Source organism: Bufo gargarizans, chromosome 9 (genome assembly GCF_014858855.1).
Source record: "Bufo gargarizans isolate SCDJY-AF-19 chromosome 9, ASM1485885v1, whole genome shotgun sequence".
Lineage (NCBI taxonomy): Eukaryota > Metazoa > Chordata > Amphibia > Anura > Bufonidae > Bufo > Bufo gargarizans.
Window position 1 is genome coordinate 34,886,877 of NC_058088.1, and position 19,422 is coordinate 34,906,298.

Genomic DNA, 19,422 nt, shown 5'->3' on the forward strand with positions numbered 1-19,422 from the left:
GGCCGGTGAAATCCTAAAGGTGCTCTTTGGAATGTGGGCCCCTTTGCCCACCTAGGCTGCAAAAAAGTGTCACACATGTGGTATCGCCGTACTCAGGAGAAGTTGGGGAATGTGTTTTGGGGTGTCATTTCACATATATTCATGCTGGGTGAGATAAATATCTTGGTCAAATGCCAACTTTGTATAAAAAAATGGGAAAAGTTATCTTTTGCCAAGATATTTCTCTCACCCAGCATGGGTATATGTGAAATGACACCCCAAAACACATTCCCCAACTTCTCCTGAGTACGGTGATACCAGATATGTGACACTTTTTTGCAGCCTATGTGGGCAAAGGGGCACACATTCCAAAGAGCACCTTTCGGATTTCACCGGTCATTTTTTACAGATTTTGATTTCAAACTTCTTCTCACGCATCTGGGCCCCTAAAATGCCAGGGCAGTATAACTACCCCACAAGTGACCCCATTTTGGAAAGAAGGCACCCCAAGGTATTTTGTGATGGGCATAGTGAGTTCATGGAAGTTTTTATTTTTTGTCACAAGTTAGTGGAATATGAGACTTTGTAAGAAAAAAATAAAAATAAAAAAATCATCATTTTCCGCTAACTTGTGACAAAAAAATAAAAGGTTCTATGAACTCACTATGCCCATCAGTGAATATCTTAGGGTGTCTACTTTCTGAAATGGGGTCATTTGTGGGGGTTTTCTACTGTCTGGGCATTGTAGAACCTCAGGAAACATGACAGGTGCTCAGAAAGTCAGAGCTGCTTCAAAAAGCGGAAATTCACATTTTTGTACCATAGTTTGTAAACGCTATAACTTTTACCCAAACCATTTTTTTTTTACCCAAACATTTTTTATCAAAGACATGTAGAACAATAAAGTTAGCGAAAAATGTATATATGGATGTCTTTTTTTTGCAAAATTTTACAACTGAAAGTGAAAAATTTCATTTTTTTGGCAAAAAAATCGTTAAATTTCGATTAATAACAAAAAAAGTAAAAATGTCAGCAGCAATGAAATACCACCAAATGAAAGCTCTATTAGTGAGAAGAAAAGGAGGTAAAATTCATTTGGGTGGTAAGTTGCATGACCGAGCAATAAACGGTGAAAGTAGTGTAGTGCAGAAGTGTAAAAAGTGGCCTGGTCATTAAGGGGGTTTCAGCTAGGGGGGTTGAAGTGGTTAAAGGGGTTGTCCATTTTTTTATCGTATGAGCGCTGCCTTCTCTGCTTTGTTTACCTGCTCACCACTGCAATTGCAGCAGCGAGCAGGTAAACAGAGCAGAGAAAGCAGCTCTCATATGAGCACTTGCCCCTCTTCAAACAGCTTATTGTCGGCGGTGCCGGTTGTCAGACCCCCACCAATCTGATCTTGAGGATAGGTCATCAGTAGTAAAAAGAGGACAACCCCTTTAACAGTAGGACTGTCATGGAACCATGAACCAGACGTACAACAAGAGATAAGTGAAAATAAGAAGGCTTTATTGAAAATCAAGCTGTAAGCAAAAGTCCAAACGGATGGCTAAACCGAAGCAGGGTCTTGCGTAGACAGAGGTCAGGAACCAGAAGGGTAGTCAGACGAAGCCTGGATCAGGAACCAGCAGGGTAGTCAGACGAAGCCGGGATCAGGAACCAACGGGGTAGTCAGACGAGGCCAGGATCAGGAACCAGAAGCAGCAGCAGTCTTAGAAGCATGTGAACACAGGAAGACCAAGCAAGGAACTGAAGCCACAGACCTCCTATATATGAGCTAGGCATCCAGCTCCTCCCAGTGGGAAGGAGAAGCCGCAGGGTGGGAGGCTACAAGAAACCCAGAAACCAAGATGGCCGCCAGCACATGTCAAACGAAGGAGAACAGTAAGAAGGTAAGACCATGACAGTACCTCCCCCTCAAGGGCCCCTCCTCCGCGGAGTAAGGAACGGTTTCTGAGGGAAGCGTGCGTGGAAGGCTCGGAGCAAAGCAGGAGCATGGACATCTGCGGAGGGAACCCAGGAACGCTCCTCTGGACCATAACCACGCCAATGGACCAAAAACTGCAACCGACCGCGGACCAGGCGTGAGTCCAGGATATTGCTCACCTCATATTCCTCACGATTGCCCACTTGGACCGGACGGGGCCGAGGAACCGAGGAAGTGAAACGATTACACACCAATGGCTTCAACAGGGAGACATGAAACACGTTGGAGATCCGCATGCCAGGAGGAAGAGCAAGGGCATAGGCTACCGGGTTTACCCTGCGAAGCACTCGGAAGGGACCAACAAAGCGAGGCGCCAGCTTGGGAGTGGGCACTCAAAGGTTGAGGTTGCGGGTGGACAACCATACACGGTCTCCGACCTGGTAGGAAGGAGCGGGCGCTCGTCTGCGATCAGCCTGGAGTCTCTGGCGCTGCGCAGAGACCTCAAGGGACCTCTGGATCTGTACCCAAGAAGCACGTAGGACGGAAAGGTGATCCTCCACAGCCGGAATATCCTGGGGAGAGAATACCTCCGGTAACACGGCAGGTTGGAACCCATAATTGGCCATGAAGGGAGACGTCCCAGAGGAAGAGTTCACCGCCGTGTTCCTGGCAAACTCAGCCCAAGGCAGGAGGTCAACCCAATTGTCTTGGTGATCGGAGACATAGCAACGAAGGAATTGCTCCAAGGCCTGATTGGATCGTTCTGCAGCCCCATTGGACTGAGGGTGGTAGGCCGAGGAGAAAGAGAGATGAATCCCCAACTGGGAGCAAAAGGCGCGCCAGAACCTGGACACAAACTGACTCCCCCGATCCGACACAATCTCCTTGGGCAAACCGTGCAACCGGAAGACCTCCCTGGCGAAAATCGTGGCCAACTCTTGTGCAGAGGGTAACTTCTTGAGAGGAACACAGTGGCACATTTTGGAAAACCGATCCACAATCATGAGAATGACCGTATGGCCTCGGGATGCAGGGAGGTCCACAATGAAATCCATCCCCAGGTGTGACCATGGGCGCTCCCCGGTGGCTATGGGTTGCAAAAGGCCCAACGAAAGGTGCCGAGGGGACTTACTCTGGGCACAAACGGAGCATGCCGCTACATATGCGGCGATGTCGGAACGTAGAGAAGGCCACCAGAACAGACGTGAAACAGCCCAGGACAGCTGATTCTTTCCAGGATGCCCCGCGGCCTTGGAGTTATGGTAGGTTCGCAACAACCGAGTGCGCAACTCCTCAGGCACAAAACACCTGCCGTTGGGTCTCCCAGAGGGAGCACCAGATTGAGCCGCCAAAATCTGCTCACCCAGGGGAGAGGTCAGGCTGGTGCGAATGGCGGCCAGGATCTGATTCGGAGGTATGACCGAAGTCGGAATCGACTCCTCCCCGGACAGCTCGGAGTACTGCCGTGATAAGGCATCCGCTCTGATGTTCTTGGAACCGGGTAGGTAGGAGACCACGTAATTAAAACGTGACAAGAACAGAGCCCATCTGGCCTGACGTGGTGTCAATCTCTTGGCCTCAGAAAGGTAGGTAAGATTCTTGTGGTCCGTCAGGATGAGAACCGGAACCACCGAACCCTCGAGCAAGTGCCTCCATTCTTTAAGGGCCTGCACGATGGCCAATAACTCCCTGTCACCAATCTGATAGTTGCACTCCGCGGAAGACAGTTTCCGGGAGTAAAACCCACAAGGAAGCAGAGGACCCTCTGGTGTTCTACGCTGAGACAGAAGGGCGCCTACTCCCGTCTCAGACGCGTCCACCTCGAGGACAAAGGGCAACCCAGGGTTGGGATGCGACAGAATCGGAGCCGACACAAAGGCGGACTTTAGAGCCTCAAAAGCTCGGATGGCCTCGAGCGGCCAGACCTGGAAATTACTGCCCTTCCTGGTCAGATCCGTGAGAGGCTTGGCTAGCATAGAAAAGTCCCTGATGAACTTCCGATAATAATTGGCGAAGCCCAAAAAGCGCTGCAGGGCACGGAGACCACTGGGCTGGGGCCACTGTAAGACAGCCGAAACCTTCTCAGGATCCATGGAGAACCCCTCAGCGGAAATGATGTAACCTAAGAAGGTTACCTGGGATCGGTGAAATTCGCATTTCTCAAGCTTACCGAACAGCCTGTTCTCTCGTAACCGTTGCAACACTCGTCTGACATCCATAATGTGGGCCTCCATGGATTCAGAATATACCAAGATGTCATCCAAATAGACCACCACACACTGCTGCAACAGGTCACGGAAAACATCGTTGATGAATTCCTGGAAGACTGCGGGCGCATTGCACAACCCAAAGGGCATAACCAAGGATTCATAATGACCGGTCCTGGTGTTAAACGCGGTCTTCCACTCATCGCCCGCCTTGATCCTTACCAGGTTATATGCCGCCCTCAGGTCGAGTTTGGTAAAGACCGTGGCCCCTTTGAGGCGATCGAACAGCTCGGAAATCAAGGGTATCGGGTAAGCGTTCTTGATCGTGATGCGATTGAGACCCCTGTAATCGATGCAAGGCCTCAACTCACCGCCCTTCTTTTTCACAAAGAAAAATCCAGCCCCTGCCGGGGACGAGGATTTGCGAATGTGTCCGCGTGAAAGCGCCTCCCTCACGTACTCCTCCATGGCCTCATTCTCCGCTACCGACAGTGGATAGACTTTGCCACGAGGAGGAACGGCACCAGATTGTAACTCTATGGCACAATCGTATGGGCGGTGCGGAGGTAGGGCAACCGCACGCACCTTATCGAATACATCCCGGTACTCTTCGTATTCAGGAGGCAACAGAGAGTCCGAGGAAGTACACAGCAACTTGACAGGCCCATGGATGCAACTAGCCCCACACTGCGGTGACCACGAGAGGATCTCGGCCGATCTCCAATCGAAAGTCGGATTATGCTTCTGGAGCCAGGGGTACCCCAAGACCACCGAGTAGTGTGGAGACGAAATCACCTGGAGACAGACCGACTCTCTGTGAACGGCACCAATGGCTATCCCCACTGGAAGGGTCTCATGAGTCACGTGTGGCGGCAGAAGGGGTCTGCCGTCTATCGCCTCAAGAGCCAGTGGGGAACTTCGAGGCTGCAGAGGAATGGAATTGGCGGCAGCGAACACACTATCAATGAACAAACCACCAGCACCAGAGTCCACCAACGCCTGGGTCGTCACCGAGCCCCCGACCCAGGAGAGGACAACAGTGATCAGTGGTTTGTCAACACGGGAAACCGGGGACGAGGAGACTCCACCCAAGATCTGCCCCCGACAGGATCTCAGGTGCGAGCGTTTCCCGGACGGTTCGGACATGCCAACCGAAAATGCCCACCGAGACCACAGTACATGCATCGGCCCTCGCGTCTCCGGAGTACCCTCTCCCCCTCGGACAGGCGAGCAAACCCCAGCTGCATGGGTTCACCCCCAGACGAGTCATCCCCAGGAAGCGTGGGAGGAGAGGGAGGCACGGGTGGGACAGCAAACGTAGGCGCCAATCTGTTAGAAGACCTCCGCAGGCTCTCCTTAAAGGAAGGTCTCTCCCTGAGTCTGGTGTCAATCAAAATCAGGAAAGAAATAAGAGACTCGAGCTCCACTGGTAGGTCCTTAGCTGCAACCTCATCCTTCAAGGCATCCGAGAGACCATGAGAGAAAGCAGCGACCAGAGCCTCATTATTCCAGCCCACCTCTGCTGCCAGGGTACGAAACTCAATGGCGTATTCAGCTACGGATCGTGAACCCTGTCTGATGGACATAAGGAGCTTCGCAGCAGAGGCAGCACGAGCCGGCACATCGAATACCTTCCGAAGAGAAGCAACAAAACCGGAAAACTCGGCAACCACTGGATTGTTGTTCTCCCATAAAGGGCTGGCCCAGGCCAAGGCCTTGTCCGAGAGCAGCGAGATCAAGAAGCCCACCTTTGATCTCTCAGTAGGAAAGGCATGTGGCAGCAACTCGAAATAAATGCCCACCTGGTTAAGGAAACCTCGGCACTGAGTTGGCTCTCCCCCAAAGCGCTGTGGAAGGGGGGCAGAACCGGTCATACCCCGAGACACCGCAGGCGCAGCAACAGGTGTCGGGGTAGACTCTGGCGCAACAACCGGAGCGGCAGTAGGAGCGGGCCCAGGAGCGACAACCGACCCATCGGCAACGGAAGCGAAATGAGCCGTGCGTTCAAGCAGGGTTTGCAACGCCACAGCGAACCGACCCAACAGGTGATCCTGCTGATCAAGTCTGGCAACCAGCGTAGGTAGCGAGGATGGCCCTGTACCGTCAAAATTCATGGCTTGGTCCTAATGTCATGGAACCATGAACCAGACGTACAACAAGAGATAAGTGAAAATAAGAAGGCTTTATTGAAAATCAAGCTGTAAGCAAAAGTCCAAACGGATGGCTAAACCGAAGCAGGGTCTTGCGTAGACAGAGGTCAGGAACCAGAAGGGTAGTCAGACGAAGCCTGGATCAGGAACCAGCAGGGTAGTCAGACGAAGCCGGGATCAGGAACCAACGGGGTAGTCAGACGAGGCCAGGATCAGGAACCAGAAGCAGCAGCAGTCTTAGAAGCATGTGAACACAGGAGGACCAAGCAAGGAACTGAAGCCACAGACCTCCTATATATATGAGCTAGGCATCCAGCTCCTCCCAGTGGGAAGGAGAAGCCGCAGGGTGGGAGGCTACAAGAAACCCAGAAACCAAGATGGCCGCCAGCACATGTCAAACGAAGGAGAACAGTAAGAAGGTAAGACCATGACAAGGACTGGAGGGAAGGGGTTAGATTAGGAATTTGGTATGGGGGGGGGGGATGTTTCAGTTTTTGCCTCAGGCAGCAGAAAGGATAAGTGCACCCCACAAGCCACAAGCCACAAGCCACAAGCCACTGAGTGAAAGAGAGGGGGGGGGGGGCAATCTTAACTCTTGCACCAGGGCCCATGAGCCTTTAGCTACGACCCCTGCTCTACATGATAAATGCCATTTGCTAAAGTGAGACAATTTGGATTCAGTTTCTGATCTGGGGATTACTGCATTCAGACAAACTTCATTAAATGTTTGATTTTCAAGTACACCATATGAGAATTCCAAGATGATGGTGTGTAAGGAGCTCGATGCAGGGAGGTGCTTTTAAAATATCATGGGAACAAGTCATCTGAATTTATTTGCAAAACAAAACACAACTTTACAGTACACATATATCCAAAGTTCTCTCCACAGGAAGGTACAGTACTTAAAGGGGTTGTTCACCTAATGGAGCATTTTTTTAGACCCTCCCTGCATGGCCAAACCCGCAGTGGTGAGCATGCTTACCTAATCCCTGCCACTGCTTTCCAGCTCCTCTGTCAGCCTACCCACATTAACGTTCTGTTTGATGCAGAGCAAGTGACCACCGCAACCAGTGACTAACCTCTGCGGTCATGTGTTACCCATGCCGCACTCAGTGACGTGCCGTCACTAGTGACTCATCAGCCCTGGACCAGACATTGGTAGCGGTGATCACTAGCCGTGTGTCAAACGGGATGTTCACGTGGCCTGCTGTAATAATAATAAACTTACACCTACCTTACCAGCCCCCTTTAATCCACCACTCCATTCTCTTCCCCAGGCTCCAGTCTGTAACATATTGGTTTGGCTGCAGCAGTGATGTCCCATACACTGCTGCAGCCAATCACAGACTTTATTGGTCTCATGCGGTACAGGGACAGTGGCTGCCATGAAAACATTCTCCAGACCTTAACACTGCCACCATCAGCTTGTGTTCTTCCAGCAATGTTTGCAGAGTATTTATTCTCTGATGTTTCTCGTCTGACTCGTCAATATCCATCCGTTCAATAAAGCAGAAAATGTGACTCATCTGAGAATACAACCCTTTGCCAATCATCAGAGGTCCAATTCCGATACTGCAGTGAAAATTGAAACCTTTTCTGCCAATGCAACTTTCTTAGCAGGGGTGCAGCAACCTCCCGTCTGCTTAGGAACACCATACACAGTAGTGTTTGCTGATATGTTCTTTTAGACACACGCCTGGTAGCCCGCTGGTTCATTTTGGCCTTGATCTGTTTTACTGTAGCATGTCGGACCGCCCTCCTGCACCTTCATAGCCAATGTTCACTTCTCACATCAATGGCACGTGGTGCTCCACAGTTTCCACTTTGCTTATTCACAATGGGGCCATTTGTACTCTACTCACAATACTTTCACCTCAGCAGCACAAGAACAGTTCACAAACTGTGGAGGTTCAGAAATACTGCCACCCTTGGCCTGAAAGACAATAATGACTCCTTTTTGCAACTCTGATAAATCTCCATCAACATGGGATATACAGTATATGCAGACAGCCTATTGCACATCTTACACTGAAGAGCAAAAGGGTAACCATGTTTTGAACTTTTGACTTTCAGGCTTCATATCTCATCATTCACCACAGCTTTGAATGTGAGACTATCATCCTTTTATAGACAATCATCTTGGAAATCTCATGCATAAATTGGACTTGTAACTTTTTAGTATATTATTAGTTATGCAGATTCTTGTCATATAACTGCATTGTTACTGTTTTGCTCCTAAAATTCTAAATTTTCATTTTTATTATTTTGTTAGTATTTTGTAAATCACCCTTACTCTCGATCAAATTCAAGCATGTCTCTACCTAAATCTATTCCCAGGTATTTTTCTACACGTTCCCAATGTTGCTGCATACTGGTCGACTCATTTGGGTACAAATATAGCTTTCTCTATAACTCTACTCACAAATGTTCCATTATTTTGAGATCTGGGGACTGTGGGGCCCAATCCAGCACCTCTACTTCTTTGTCATTGAACCATTTATTTGGCAATCTCAACATATGCTTCGGGGCATTGTACTGCTGGAACACTGTCGTCCTATTCATACCCATAGTACTCGAGTATGTGAAGTAACCCATCTTGTAGCATACTCACATATAGCTCAGCATTGAGACCACAATCGACCCTGGTCAAGTATCCAATGCCTTTGGCTGTGAAACAATCCCATATCATCAGGCTTTCTCCATAGAACTTGAAAGTTCCTTCAATTTCTCGATCCGTTTGCCTTCTTTTCCCTTGTTTCTTCCAGACCCATTTGCACCCATCAGAGCCCAGTCTATTGACTTTCACCCCATTGCTCCAAATCACCCATTTCCAATCTTCTACTGTCCACTATTCATACTTTTTTGCAAACTTGAGCCGCTGCTTCTTATGACAATATTGAAGTCGAGGCTTCTTCACCTTTTTTTGGGCCTCCATTCCAGACTTATGTAATGCGCGTTGCACAGTGCTTGCATGGAAGTCTGTGATCTCACTATAACAAAGCATATATACCACCTGCTTTGCCTTGTTTCTCATGCCAGAACTGATAGACCTTGTGATGAGCCAACTTGTTGACTCCGATATTTTGCCTGGACATCCACCTCTTGGCTTTGGAATGCATGGACTGACTTCAATTTGTAGTCTTCCAACTGTCATGGCACTCACATGATGCAGTTTGGCAATTTTGTTGGCCAAGATACCGCTATCGATGAGCTGGATGATGCTGTTTCTCTTTTCTTGGGAAATTTTCATGGCTGCTCCTGGAATCGAATCAGTGACCTTACACTTGGGAATCAACCTAATAACACACTGAGCTATTAGGGAATGTGAGAGCAGGTTGTAATTTGTAATGTACAAAAAGAAAATGATTCTTCCATCACCAGGAGCAAAGCAGTAACTATGCATTTACATGACAAGAATCTGCATAACAAATCATTTGCTAAATGGCTGTAAGTCCAATTTATACATGAGATAGCCAAGATGATTGTCTATAAAATGATGGTAGTCTCACGTTTGAAGCTGTGGTGAGATTGGAGCCTAAAAGTCAAAAGTTCAAAACATTGTTACCCTTTTGCTTGTCAGTGTATATACTGTAGGAAGGCGCACGGGTCCGTCATTGACGGAAGGTACATGTCACTGAGGTCCTGGCCTCGGTGAGATAAGAACAGGTTATTTTATGTGTCAGCCGCAGCTAGTGCTCGCTGACACTGTTTATTCTTAGTGTGGCTGAAAAGCCGATCCGTGCCGGTTCTTATTGGGAGCAGCCAAAGAGCAGGGTGGGTGGCTGTTCCCCACGTCCAGGCCAGGTTTTGGGCTGGGGTTTAAAAACACAGCCAGCAGTTCTCTATGTTCCTCCAAGTGAAAGTGGAGCTGTGAAGGCTCTGTGTCTCTGGGAGCTGCATGAGAGCCACCAGCTGGAAGCCAGGCACCCTAAAGCCTGCTGTGGATATCCAGGTGACGTGTTTGTTTTGAGTTCTGTGGACTTTGGCCATGGGAAATAACACGAGGAATTCCTGTGGTGTAAATTAACACCAGGACTCTGCAAAGTGTTTGTGTTTTTCCTTGGGTGTGAATAAACACTGAACTTTTTGCTTTACTACCGTGTTCTTGCCTCTGTACTGCGTCCGCTTAACCTGCCTACCAGAGAAAATCCCTACAATACCCACCAAGCCAGCTCACCACGCGTGACTTCCTTCATGAGCTACACGTTGCCAATGTCAAAGGTAGTACATTGTCATAATAATGTGACTCGACTGTGTATATATACTCTTCCATGTGGTGAATATGTCAATATTTCCATGCCCTTTCGACTTGCTAACATGCTGAATATATGACACCCAAGACCCATCAGTTTTGTGAAAAGAGTCCTCAATGAAGGGTGAGGAACCATTTGATGTATAAGGGCCTGTTTATTTCAGTCCCTCAAGTTGGCACTTTGAGAACCATTTAGTGGATTTAATGCACCCACACAACGAAAACCCATGAAGTCACAGAGGGAGATCCTCCACTTGGGAATACCCTGTATTAGAAAAGTCTATGTAGGCCCATCAATGCTTTACAACAGGGATCAGCAACCTCCGGCACTCCGGCTGTAATAAAACTACAACTCCCTGCACACTTACTTGGCTATTTACAGAAATCCCATAGAAGTGAATGCATGCTGGGAGTTGTAATTTCACAACAGCTGGAGTACCGGAGGTTGCTGACCTCTGCTTTATTATTCCATACACAAGGAGAAGATCAACTTATCCCTGCATCGGCTTCTTCTTAAAATGAGATCCTTATGAGATATTTATTCAAGGCATTGCACCGAGATCCAAAGCAACCTGTCTAGAAGCACATTGACTTTATATAGGAAATCTGGTAGAACCTCCTCAATAATCTTATTGAACTGCCGGGTAACCATTACGTCATGTAGCCTGGTAGAAATCAGAGGCAACCAGAAAGAATTTCTATCTGGACCTGGAGGAATCTCAGGCGCATTTCTTTCTCTTTCTCCTGAGTTATACATACAATGTGAAATGAAGGGAGAGCGCTAGTTAAAGTTGCCAAAAAGCTCTGCGCCAAGATTTTCCTTTCCAATCTCACAGCGATGTGGGATAGCAAGTCCCAGAGGAATAAACAGAAGATATAAGAAAGAAAGCAGACATTTCAGGGAATTATTCCAGGACGAGGACACAGAGAAGGATATCCCGACCCAGTAGAGCTTCTTTCTGCCGTAAGTTGTCATCTGTGGAGTCAGAAACAGATTATTTCTTGCATTCTGCATTTATATGTGTATTGGATCACTGCTGTAATCTTACAGATACATGGTAGATGTAGCAGGGCTGAATTTGTCATTTAACTAATACGTTGTTAAGATAATATCAGGTATTCCTGTAGTCCTATGGAACTACAATATTATATCACAATCAGTTGTGCCAAATGACAAACTCGTCTTTAGTTCATCGGCACCTCCTCATGTATACCTGTCTCAGAAATGACATTATATGATAGGATATGGGGAAAATATAGTTTTATGTACTCCAAATGATATGCCTAAAATCTCAGGTCTGCAGTTTTACTACTATCCCCAGAGTGTAATATAGCAGTGTTGTGTTTGTCATTGAACTATTTATTTGATGAAGATAAAGTAGTGAATTTATTTTTAGCCCTCAGTAAAAGTGCAAATAACACAAGTGATGACTTATACACCAAAGCGCGCAAAATGACTTACTCTGCTGCCCCTGATTTAGTCAGCGGGTCGACATCTGTTTTATTTTAATCGTTTGGTTACTGGTGGTGGATGGCTGGTCTAAAGCGATACTGTAGTTATGATAATTAGTTCTAATAAGTTAATGAACACACCTGAATGTTTTTGTTGTCCGTATCTGTTCCGTTTATTTGGTGGCCCGTGTGTTGAACCATTTATTTCAATGGGGCTGCAAAAAATGACTCAGTGTGTATTCCGTGTTTGTATGTCGGCATGTCCATTCCGCCAAAAAAAATTGAACATGTCCTTGGCATTGTTACATCGGATCTGCAAAGAAACGGATGCAACTCGGACGTCATAGTCACACGGATGTTATCCTTTTTTTTTTTTGTGGATTCGTGTTTCGTGAACCGCAAAATACGTATGGTCGTGTGTATAAGACCTTAGTATTCATGTATGCTACATACTCAACCACTAACTGGGTTTGTCATTTGGCACACAGCTTATATTACAATGTGAGTTTTCCTTAGGACTAAATGTAGATCTGTATGAAATCATTCACACTTCTGTGGTATGTCTGTGATGGTATGTTCCGTATTTTATCCGTGACACTTTCCATGATTCATCCGTAGTTCTGTGATTTTTCAGTCCGCGTGTCATTCATAGTTCAAGGACAATGCTAGGCTGAAAATTAATTTCCAGAGCATCTTATACAAAGATCCATGAAAAAAAAAAGATGACATCTATCCAGACCTGTAGACTATAATGTCACCATGGACCCATGGTCTGTGGAAAACCATAGAGTCAGTGTGCTGACCATGTAGACCATGAAAGTGAATCACTTAAGTGTGAAAGAGGCCCTATTTTGGAGTAAAGATCACGGCCCCAAAACCAATTTGATTCTGATTAGTGTTGGGCGAGCATGGTCGGCCGAACACCAGTTTAGCTCGAGCATGGCTATGCTCAGCACATAGCGGTGTTCTGCTGAATATCATGTGTGCTCTAGCTTGATGCTCGAGTCAGTGTATTTAAATCTAATTTAGCCTCTATTTCTGAAAGGTTTCTAGCGGGATTCAAACTCACAACCTTCTACTAGTAGTAAGTATTCCTATACAGCAGAAGTAGTCCCACATTTTATAAGTAACTGGCCATGCAGCTCTACAGTGTAGTGGTTAGCATTCTGGCCTGTAATGTAGAAGGCTGTGAGTTTGAATCTCATCAGAACCTTTTCAGAAATAGCGCTAAATAAAATTTATATTTTTTTAGTAATTGTATAACATTTTTAATTACTAATATATATATATATATATATATATATATATATATATATATATATAAAATTATACTTCTGATATATATGAATGCATAATATGTGGGAAACTACTACTGATGTTTTATCCATAATATATTTGTATAATATATATGTAAATATATTATGGCTAAAAACATATATATATATATATATATATATATATTAAATTTAGCCTCTATTTCTGAAACGTTTCATATGGGATTCAAACTCACAAACTTCTACATTACAGCCATAAATTTTAACCATTACACTATAGAGCTGCATGGCCAGTTACTTAAAAATCTAAATATATAATTGGTCTTCTGCTGTATATGAATACTTACTACTAGTAGTAAGGTCTCATATTTTATTTTTATTTAATTATTTATTTATGTTAAGTAACTGGCCATTCAGCTCTATAGTGGTTAAGATTCTTGGCTATAATGTAGAAGGTTGTGAGTTTGAATCCCGCCAGAATCTTTTCAGAAATACAGGCTAAATTAGATTTAAATACACTGGGTGTCCCCAAGCACTGACTCCATATATGGACATAGCTATATATGGAGTTAGAGCAGGGACTCCTAAGCCGAACTAGAGTCCCGACACCCTCCCCTCTTCAGAGCAGGGGGTGCCTGGTTCAATGCTCGGGTTCTCCCATTGACTTCCATTGTGCTCGGGTGGTCTGTAGAGCACCCAAGCATCGAGAAGTGTTCTACTCGAGCACCAGTGCACACAAGCACTTTGGTGCTCAACCAACACTAATTCTAATATATCTTTTGTAACTTATTGATTTTTTGGGTAACATATACTATACAATTGACCAAGTATTATATTTTTCAGGTTGTTACATGGTGGTGAAGGTGAAACGTTAGACTTCTCATCCCCAAAGAGGATGTTACATAGAAACTATTCTGTGCTCCCCAACATGAGCGAGGAGCTCCATAAGCTGTCTATTAATGTAACGAGTAACCAGTCTCTGGCATCGTCCTGTGCTAATAACACTATTCCAGATTACCAGCTTGATCTTCTCCCGGCTTTCTACTCCTTCATCTTTATCTTCGGCTTCATTGGGAACAGTTTGGTTATTTCGGTCATTTGTCTACAAGGAGACATAAAAACTGTGGCAAGCATCTATATCTTGAACCTGGCTGTAGCTGACATGTTGTTCCTCATGACACTACCGTTTTGGGCCACATATTACGCCTTTGGTTTGAACTGGATGTTTGGGGCAGTAATGTGCAAAATTTCAAGCTCTCTTTTAACCTTGAATATATTTGCCAGCATCTTCTTCATCAGTTGCATGAGTGTTGATCGGTATTTGGCCATCGTCTATCCTCTCCGGTCACAGAGAAGGACACTGACACATGCAATTTTTGTGTCCTTTATCATTTGGGGCTTAGCCATCATGTCAACACTTCCTACCTTCTACTTTCGGAACACTTACTACATTAAAAACCTTAATGTCTACGCCTGTATCATGGACTTTCCCAAGGAGGAGTATTCGAGCTGGTGTGTGGCCATGGCCCTACTGAAGATCACACTAGGCTTCTTCTTTCCAACAACGGTTATTCTTACTTGCTACACCATGATTGGATTACATCTAAAAAAGACCAAAGGGTCCATGCTGAACAAGAAGACCAGAGATCGGGTTCTGAAGATTGTCACCTCCATAGTTGTATGCTTTTTGATTTGTTGGCTACCATTCCACTTACTGACCTTTTTGGATGTTCTCACAAGGATGCAAATAATATTTGACTGCAGAATTGAGACATTTGTCGAGGCTGTTATGCCTTTTAGCATTTGTCTAGGATTTTCCAACAGTTGCTTTAACCCGTTATTGTATTGTTTTGTTGGAAATCAGTTTCGAGAGAATTTCCGGCATGTATTTAGTAGTATAAGAAAGAGCACAAACAGCCATCACAACTCCTCCAAACGGGGTAGTGATTCGAAAGAGCCAGAGCTGAATGGAACTTATGAGAACTCAAAAGTATGACTTTTAGGATATGTGGAAGGCTGGATTGTATATTTACTATGTAACATTGTGAGTTAAAATTTAGGTTGCCATATTGGCAGTTTTTGATTGGACTGATTACTTATAAGGGTTTTCTAACAGTTTTTTTTTTACTGATGACCTCTCAATTCTGCAGTTAATTCTGCGGGGTCCAACACCTGGGACCCCCACTGATCAGCTGTTTGAAAAAGTAGCAGCACTCACAGTAGGGCTGCGGCCTTCTTCAGTTTTGCCTAGGCCATGTGAAGTCACCTTCATCTGTCACTTGGCCTAAGCGCAGCACAGCCCCATTGAAGTGAATGGGGCTGAGCTGAGATACCAACCACAGTCGCTATACAATGTACGACTATATGCTTGATGGGCTGAGAGAAGGCTTTTCAAACCGCTGATCAGTGGGGGTTATCCGGGTTCCACAGATCAGATACTGATGACCTATCTAGAGGATAGGTCATCCAACTGTGTCTGAAATCAATGTGAACCAATGTTGTAAGAAGCAGGTGTTTATATCTATGGGTTTTGTTTGGTATTGAAGCCCAATTTAAATGAATATAGGCGAGTAGCAAAATCATATCTGGTGAAACACAAAAGGGTTAAACATTCCACTGTGATCAGTGTCCCAGCCCCTACCTTTAAGACATATGTTAAGGATGTGGAAACCCCCTTTAAAGAGTGACTGTACTTTCACACAATGTAATTTAATACAGAATCATGTAATTAGCACATTTCAAAATTACTTCATTAAAAATATGCCTGCATTGACCTTAAAAAAGATGTAAAGTCATGGCCACTAGGGGTCTCACGTCCACCTAATTTGCAACCCACTGCTTGTTGGGCTAGGTCCATCTGTAGTAAAAGTTCACAGGAAACGGGGGCAAATGAGCTCCTAAGCCTGATAGAAGGATTTCCTCTATACAGCTTCTGAAGAGCGGAGAAGCTCATGTGTGTCTGTAAGTATGATACCCCCCTCCTTATGAGCTTTCTTAGCTCCCTAGATGAAAACAAATATTGTGGGAAGTAACGGAAGTGAGGTCACTGCAGTACAGTACTGCCAGATTCCTCAGAAGGGAAACACCCACTGCTTGTGAGAGAAATGCATCTAGCTGTACAGCTGAAGTAAGGGATAATATGGCTGAGGAAAACTTACGGGAAAGCCAAAAAAAGACCCATTTCTTCACAGTTATGATTCTACAATAAAGCACAGCTATTATACAAACTTTTTTTTTGAAAATTCAAAAATGTTATGATTTGAGGGCTACCTGTGAACCGACACACATAGATGAACTAGTGGAGTGCCGGCCTGCCCAGCAAATCCATAAGCCCAGCCACCAGAGGCTAGCGCCTAGTCTTATCTCACTGTGAAAGCAACCCCTTTAACGACTGATGTATTTTGAAGCAGTTTACCATGCCACTATTAATAGTTTACTGCGCAGCCGTTGCTGTTTGCTGCAATCAATTTGAAAACAAAAAAATTACGATTTGCATACTGCCGAAGTTTAGGTATCAATATAACATGTGTAGCTGGCCAGCTAAGACCTGTCCTAGGTTGCTAACATACAGATGTGCAGGGCTAGCACTCCAGCTCTTAACTCAAATCTATTAACTAATCGCGTTATCTTGGGACAAAAGCCATTGAAAAGCAATAGAAGGTGTTTGCTTAGATTAGATAACACAACTCAGAAATCTCAGAAAACAGAAGTGTTAACTCTACTCCATCTGTAGCGAGACCTGCCAATAACCTTAATACAGTTCCTATGTTTGTGTATTAAAAACAAAAGCGGAGTTATTTACAGTGACTTCATGTTTCGATGTCATATAACTGTTATATATATTGTGTTCACAGAAGCAGAAAAGATAATATGCCTTTAAAATTCATTATATAATGTAAGGTAAGCTCAATGACACAGCAAAAACAACAGAATGCATAGAGTTAAACTGCAGGAGTTTTGACCAATCACAGCCAGCCTCACACACAGCTTGTGTGGGAAATTCCCCTAGCAGGAGCTACTGGAATCATTATTCACCAGAGAGAGGAGCTGAACAGACACACACTTCACTAAGAGCTGTGTTTTATGGAAGCACAAAGCCAAAATAGGTATTTAAAACAGTTATATAATGTTCCTAATGTTAATATAGTGATTAGAACTGTATACTGAAACAGTTATATGTGTGTTTACTTACAGTTCCACCAATTACAAACTACAAAGTTCACAATCCAAATTCAAATTCCATATTGCAATCCAAATTGCATACAACCATACCAGATCATACTCAACCAATCTGCAAATAGTTACTGCTAACTGCATACTGCAAATTGCGACCAAATTCAGCAAGTGAACTATTAGTTAGACCTCAGATATACCTCTCAGGGAGATCATAAAGTGCTTAAATAACTTAAAGTGAGAGTACAGATACCTAAGAGAGCAATATATCCACCATTTTATGTTGAATGACAAGATTGAACAGTTGAACCACCATCTTATGCATGCCGCCATTTTGTGATATATTTTCAACACGTGTTATGTACATGGACTATCTGCTGCGGAGGCGGCACTGTATATAAAGAAAAGTTGAAGTTAATAAAGAAGTTATTTCAAGAATTTGGTGTGCTCTTTAAACCTACTGTTTCCATAGAACGGCGCAAGAGGAATTACAGATTAATAGACAGTCTGGTTAGACTAAAAGTCAGAGATACCTTCTAAAAGTCAAAATTCTTCTAATGCAACAGTGCAAAGGACACTTCATAGTGTTGCGCCTGCCACAACATGTTCACTCAGACATAGTGCTTCTTCCAACATTGAACACTTGAAAACATAGCAGCATGGGACCCAAATCTGGAGCAAAACAATGAAGGTCCAAAAGGGTGTTACCAGTTTAGAGGGGGGGCCTGCACAGTGTGACACTGGAAGCACTGATCGGATCATGGCAGACTATCCTGGGACACACCTCAACTGGTAACATCGATCTGGACCTCTATTGCAAACTTCATTCATTACTTCTAGCAGGAATATTAATGGAATGTTAGAACATAGAGTCATAAGAATAGATGTTTCAGAATTAAAAGAGTTTTCCAAGACTTAAATGCTGATGATCTGTTCTCCGGATAGGTCATCAGTATCTGATCGGTGGGGGTCCAACACCTGATCAGCTGTTTTGAGAAGGCACCAGTATTTCTGTACTTTCTCCTTGCTCGCCAAGTACAGCTCCGTACATTGTATAGCGGCTGTGCTTGATATCACACCTCTGCCCCATTCACTTCTATGGGGCTGAGCTGCTCCTAGACTATATGACAGATGAACGTGTCATCACTGGCCTAGGGAAAGGTGAGAGAAGGCTGCAGAGCTACTGCAAGAGCTGCAGCCTTGTTGGACAACTGATTGGCGGGGGTCTCAGGTGTCGGACCCCCACCGATCAGATTCCATTGACCTATCCAGAGGACATAATAATTTAATTCTCGGAAAACCCCTTTTAGTAGTTGCTAAAACAGACATATCAGCAGAGGTTTCAAGTCCTCTGCAATTGCGTTGTGAACTCCTTCTGTTCTGGCAGAGGAGCACACTGCCAGAGCTCACTGCGTCTGGCATAGCCAGATACCACCGTGTACTGCCAGATCCTCAATCATTATAAAAGTATTTGGCGGAGATCCACCTGCTTTTCGGCATATATAGTGGCTTTCGGCAGGGAAAAAAATTATGCATCTAGTATTATTTTTTACCTATCTGTAAGCCAGCATATACATTGGATACAGTGACCAGAACAGAGTGCCAGAGTTCACAACGTAGGTGTCATTGTCTTTTGACCTCAATTATTTTCTAAGGCTACTAATATGATCCATTTCAAGTACCCTAAAATTTTTGCCCCTTATCTTGTAGGCTGGCTCCACATAGGAAAGTTGGTATCCTTTGATGTGACAATATGAAAAACATGGTAAGGGCGGGTTCTCACCAGCGTTATGGAATTCCATTAGAGATGACTTGCCTCAGGATCAGTTTATCTCACACAGCATTGTAGCAAGAAGAGATAGTAGTCGTGGGATTTGAGGCAATTATTGTCTTTTCCACCAGAGTTTGTCCCACAGAGGAGTCCAGTCCTGATTAAGTAATCAAGGACAGTTTTTCTTGTGCAAGTAGGATAAAAGGAATACAAATATCCAAGTAGTTTTAGCATATATAGTA

At 44.8% G+C, this 19,422-nt stretch overlaps 1 protein-coding gene across 1 annotated transcript; it reads left to right on the forward strand.

Annotated features, from left to right (window-relative positions):
• The first annotated feature begins 10,954 nt into the window (after positions 1-10,954).
• On the forward strand, positions 10,955-16,991 carry AGTR2 (angiotensin II receptor type 2). The gene is made up of 2 exons (XM_044306404.1): positions 10,955-11,474; positions 14,080-16,991. Exon 2 carries the CDS (start codon positions 14,132-14,134, stop codon positions 15,230-15,232), a length of 1,101 nt encoding a protein of 366 aa, XP_044162339.1. The 5' UTR covers positions 10,955-11,474; positions 14,080-14,131; the 3' UTR covers positions 15,233-16,991.
• Positions 16,992-19,422: the final 2,431 nt, after the last annotated feature.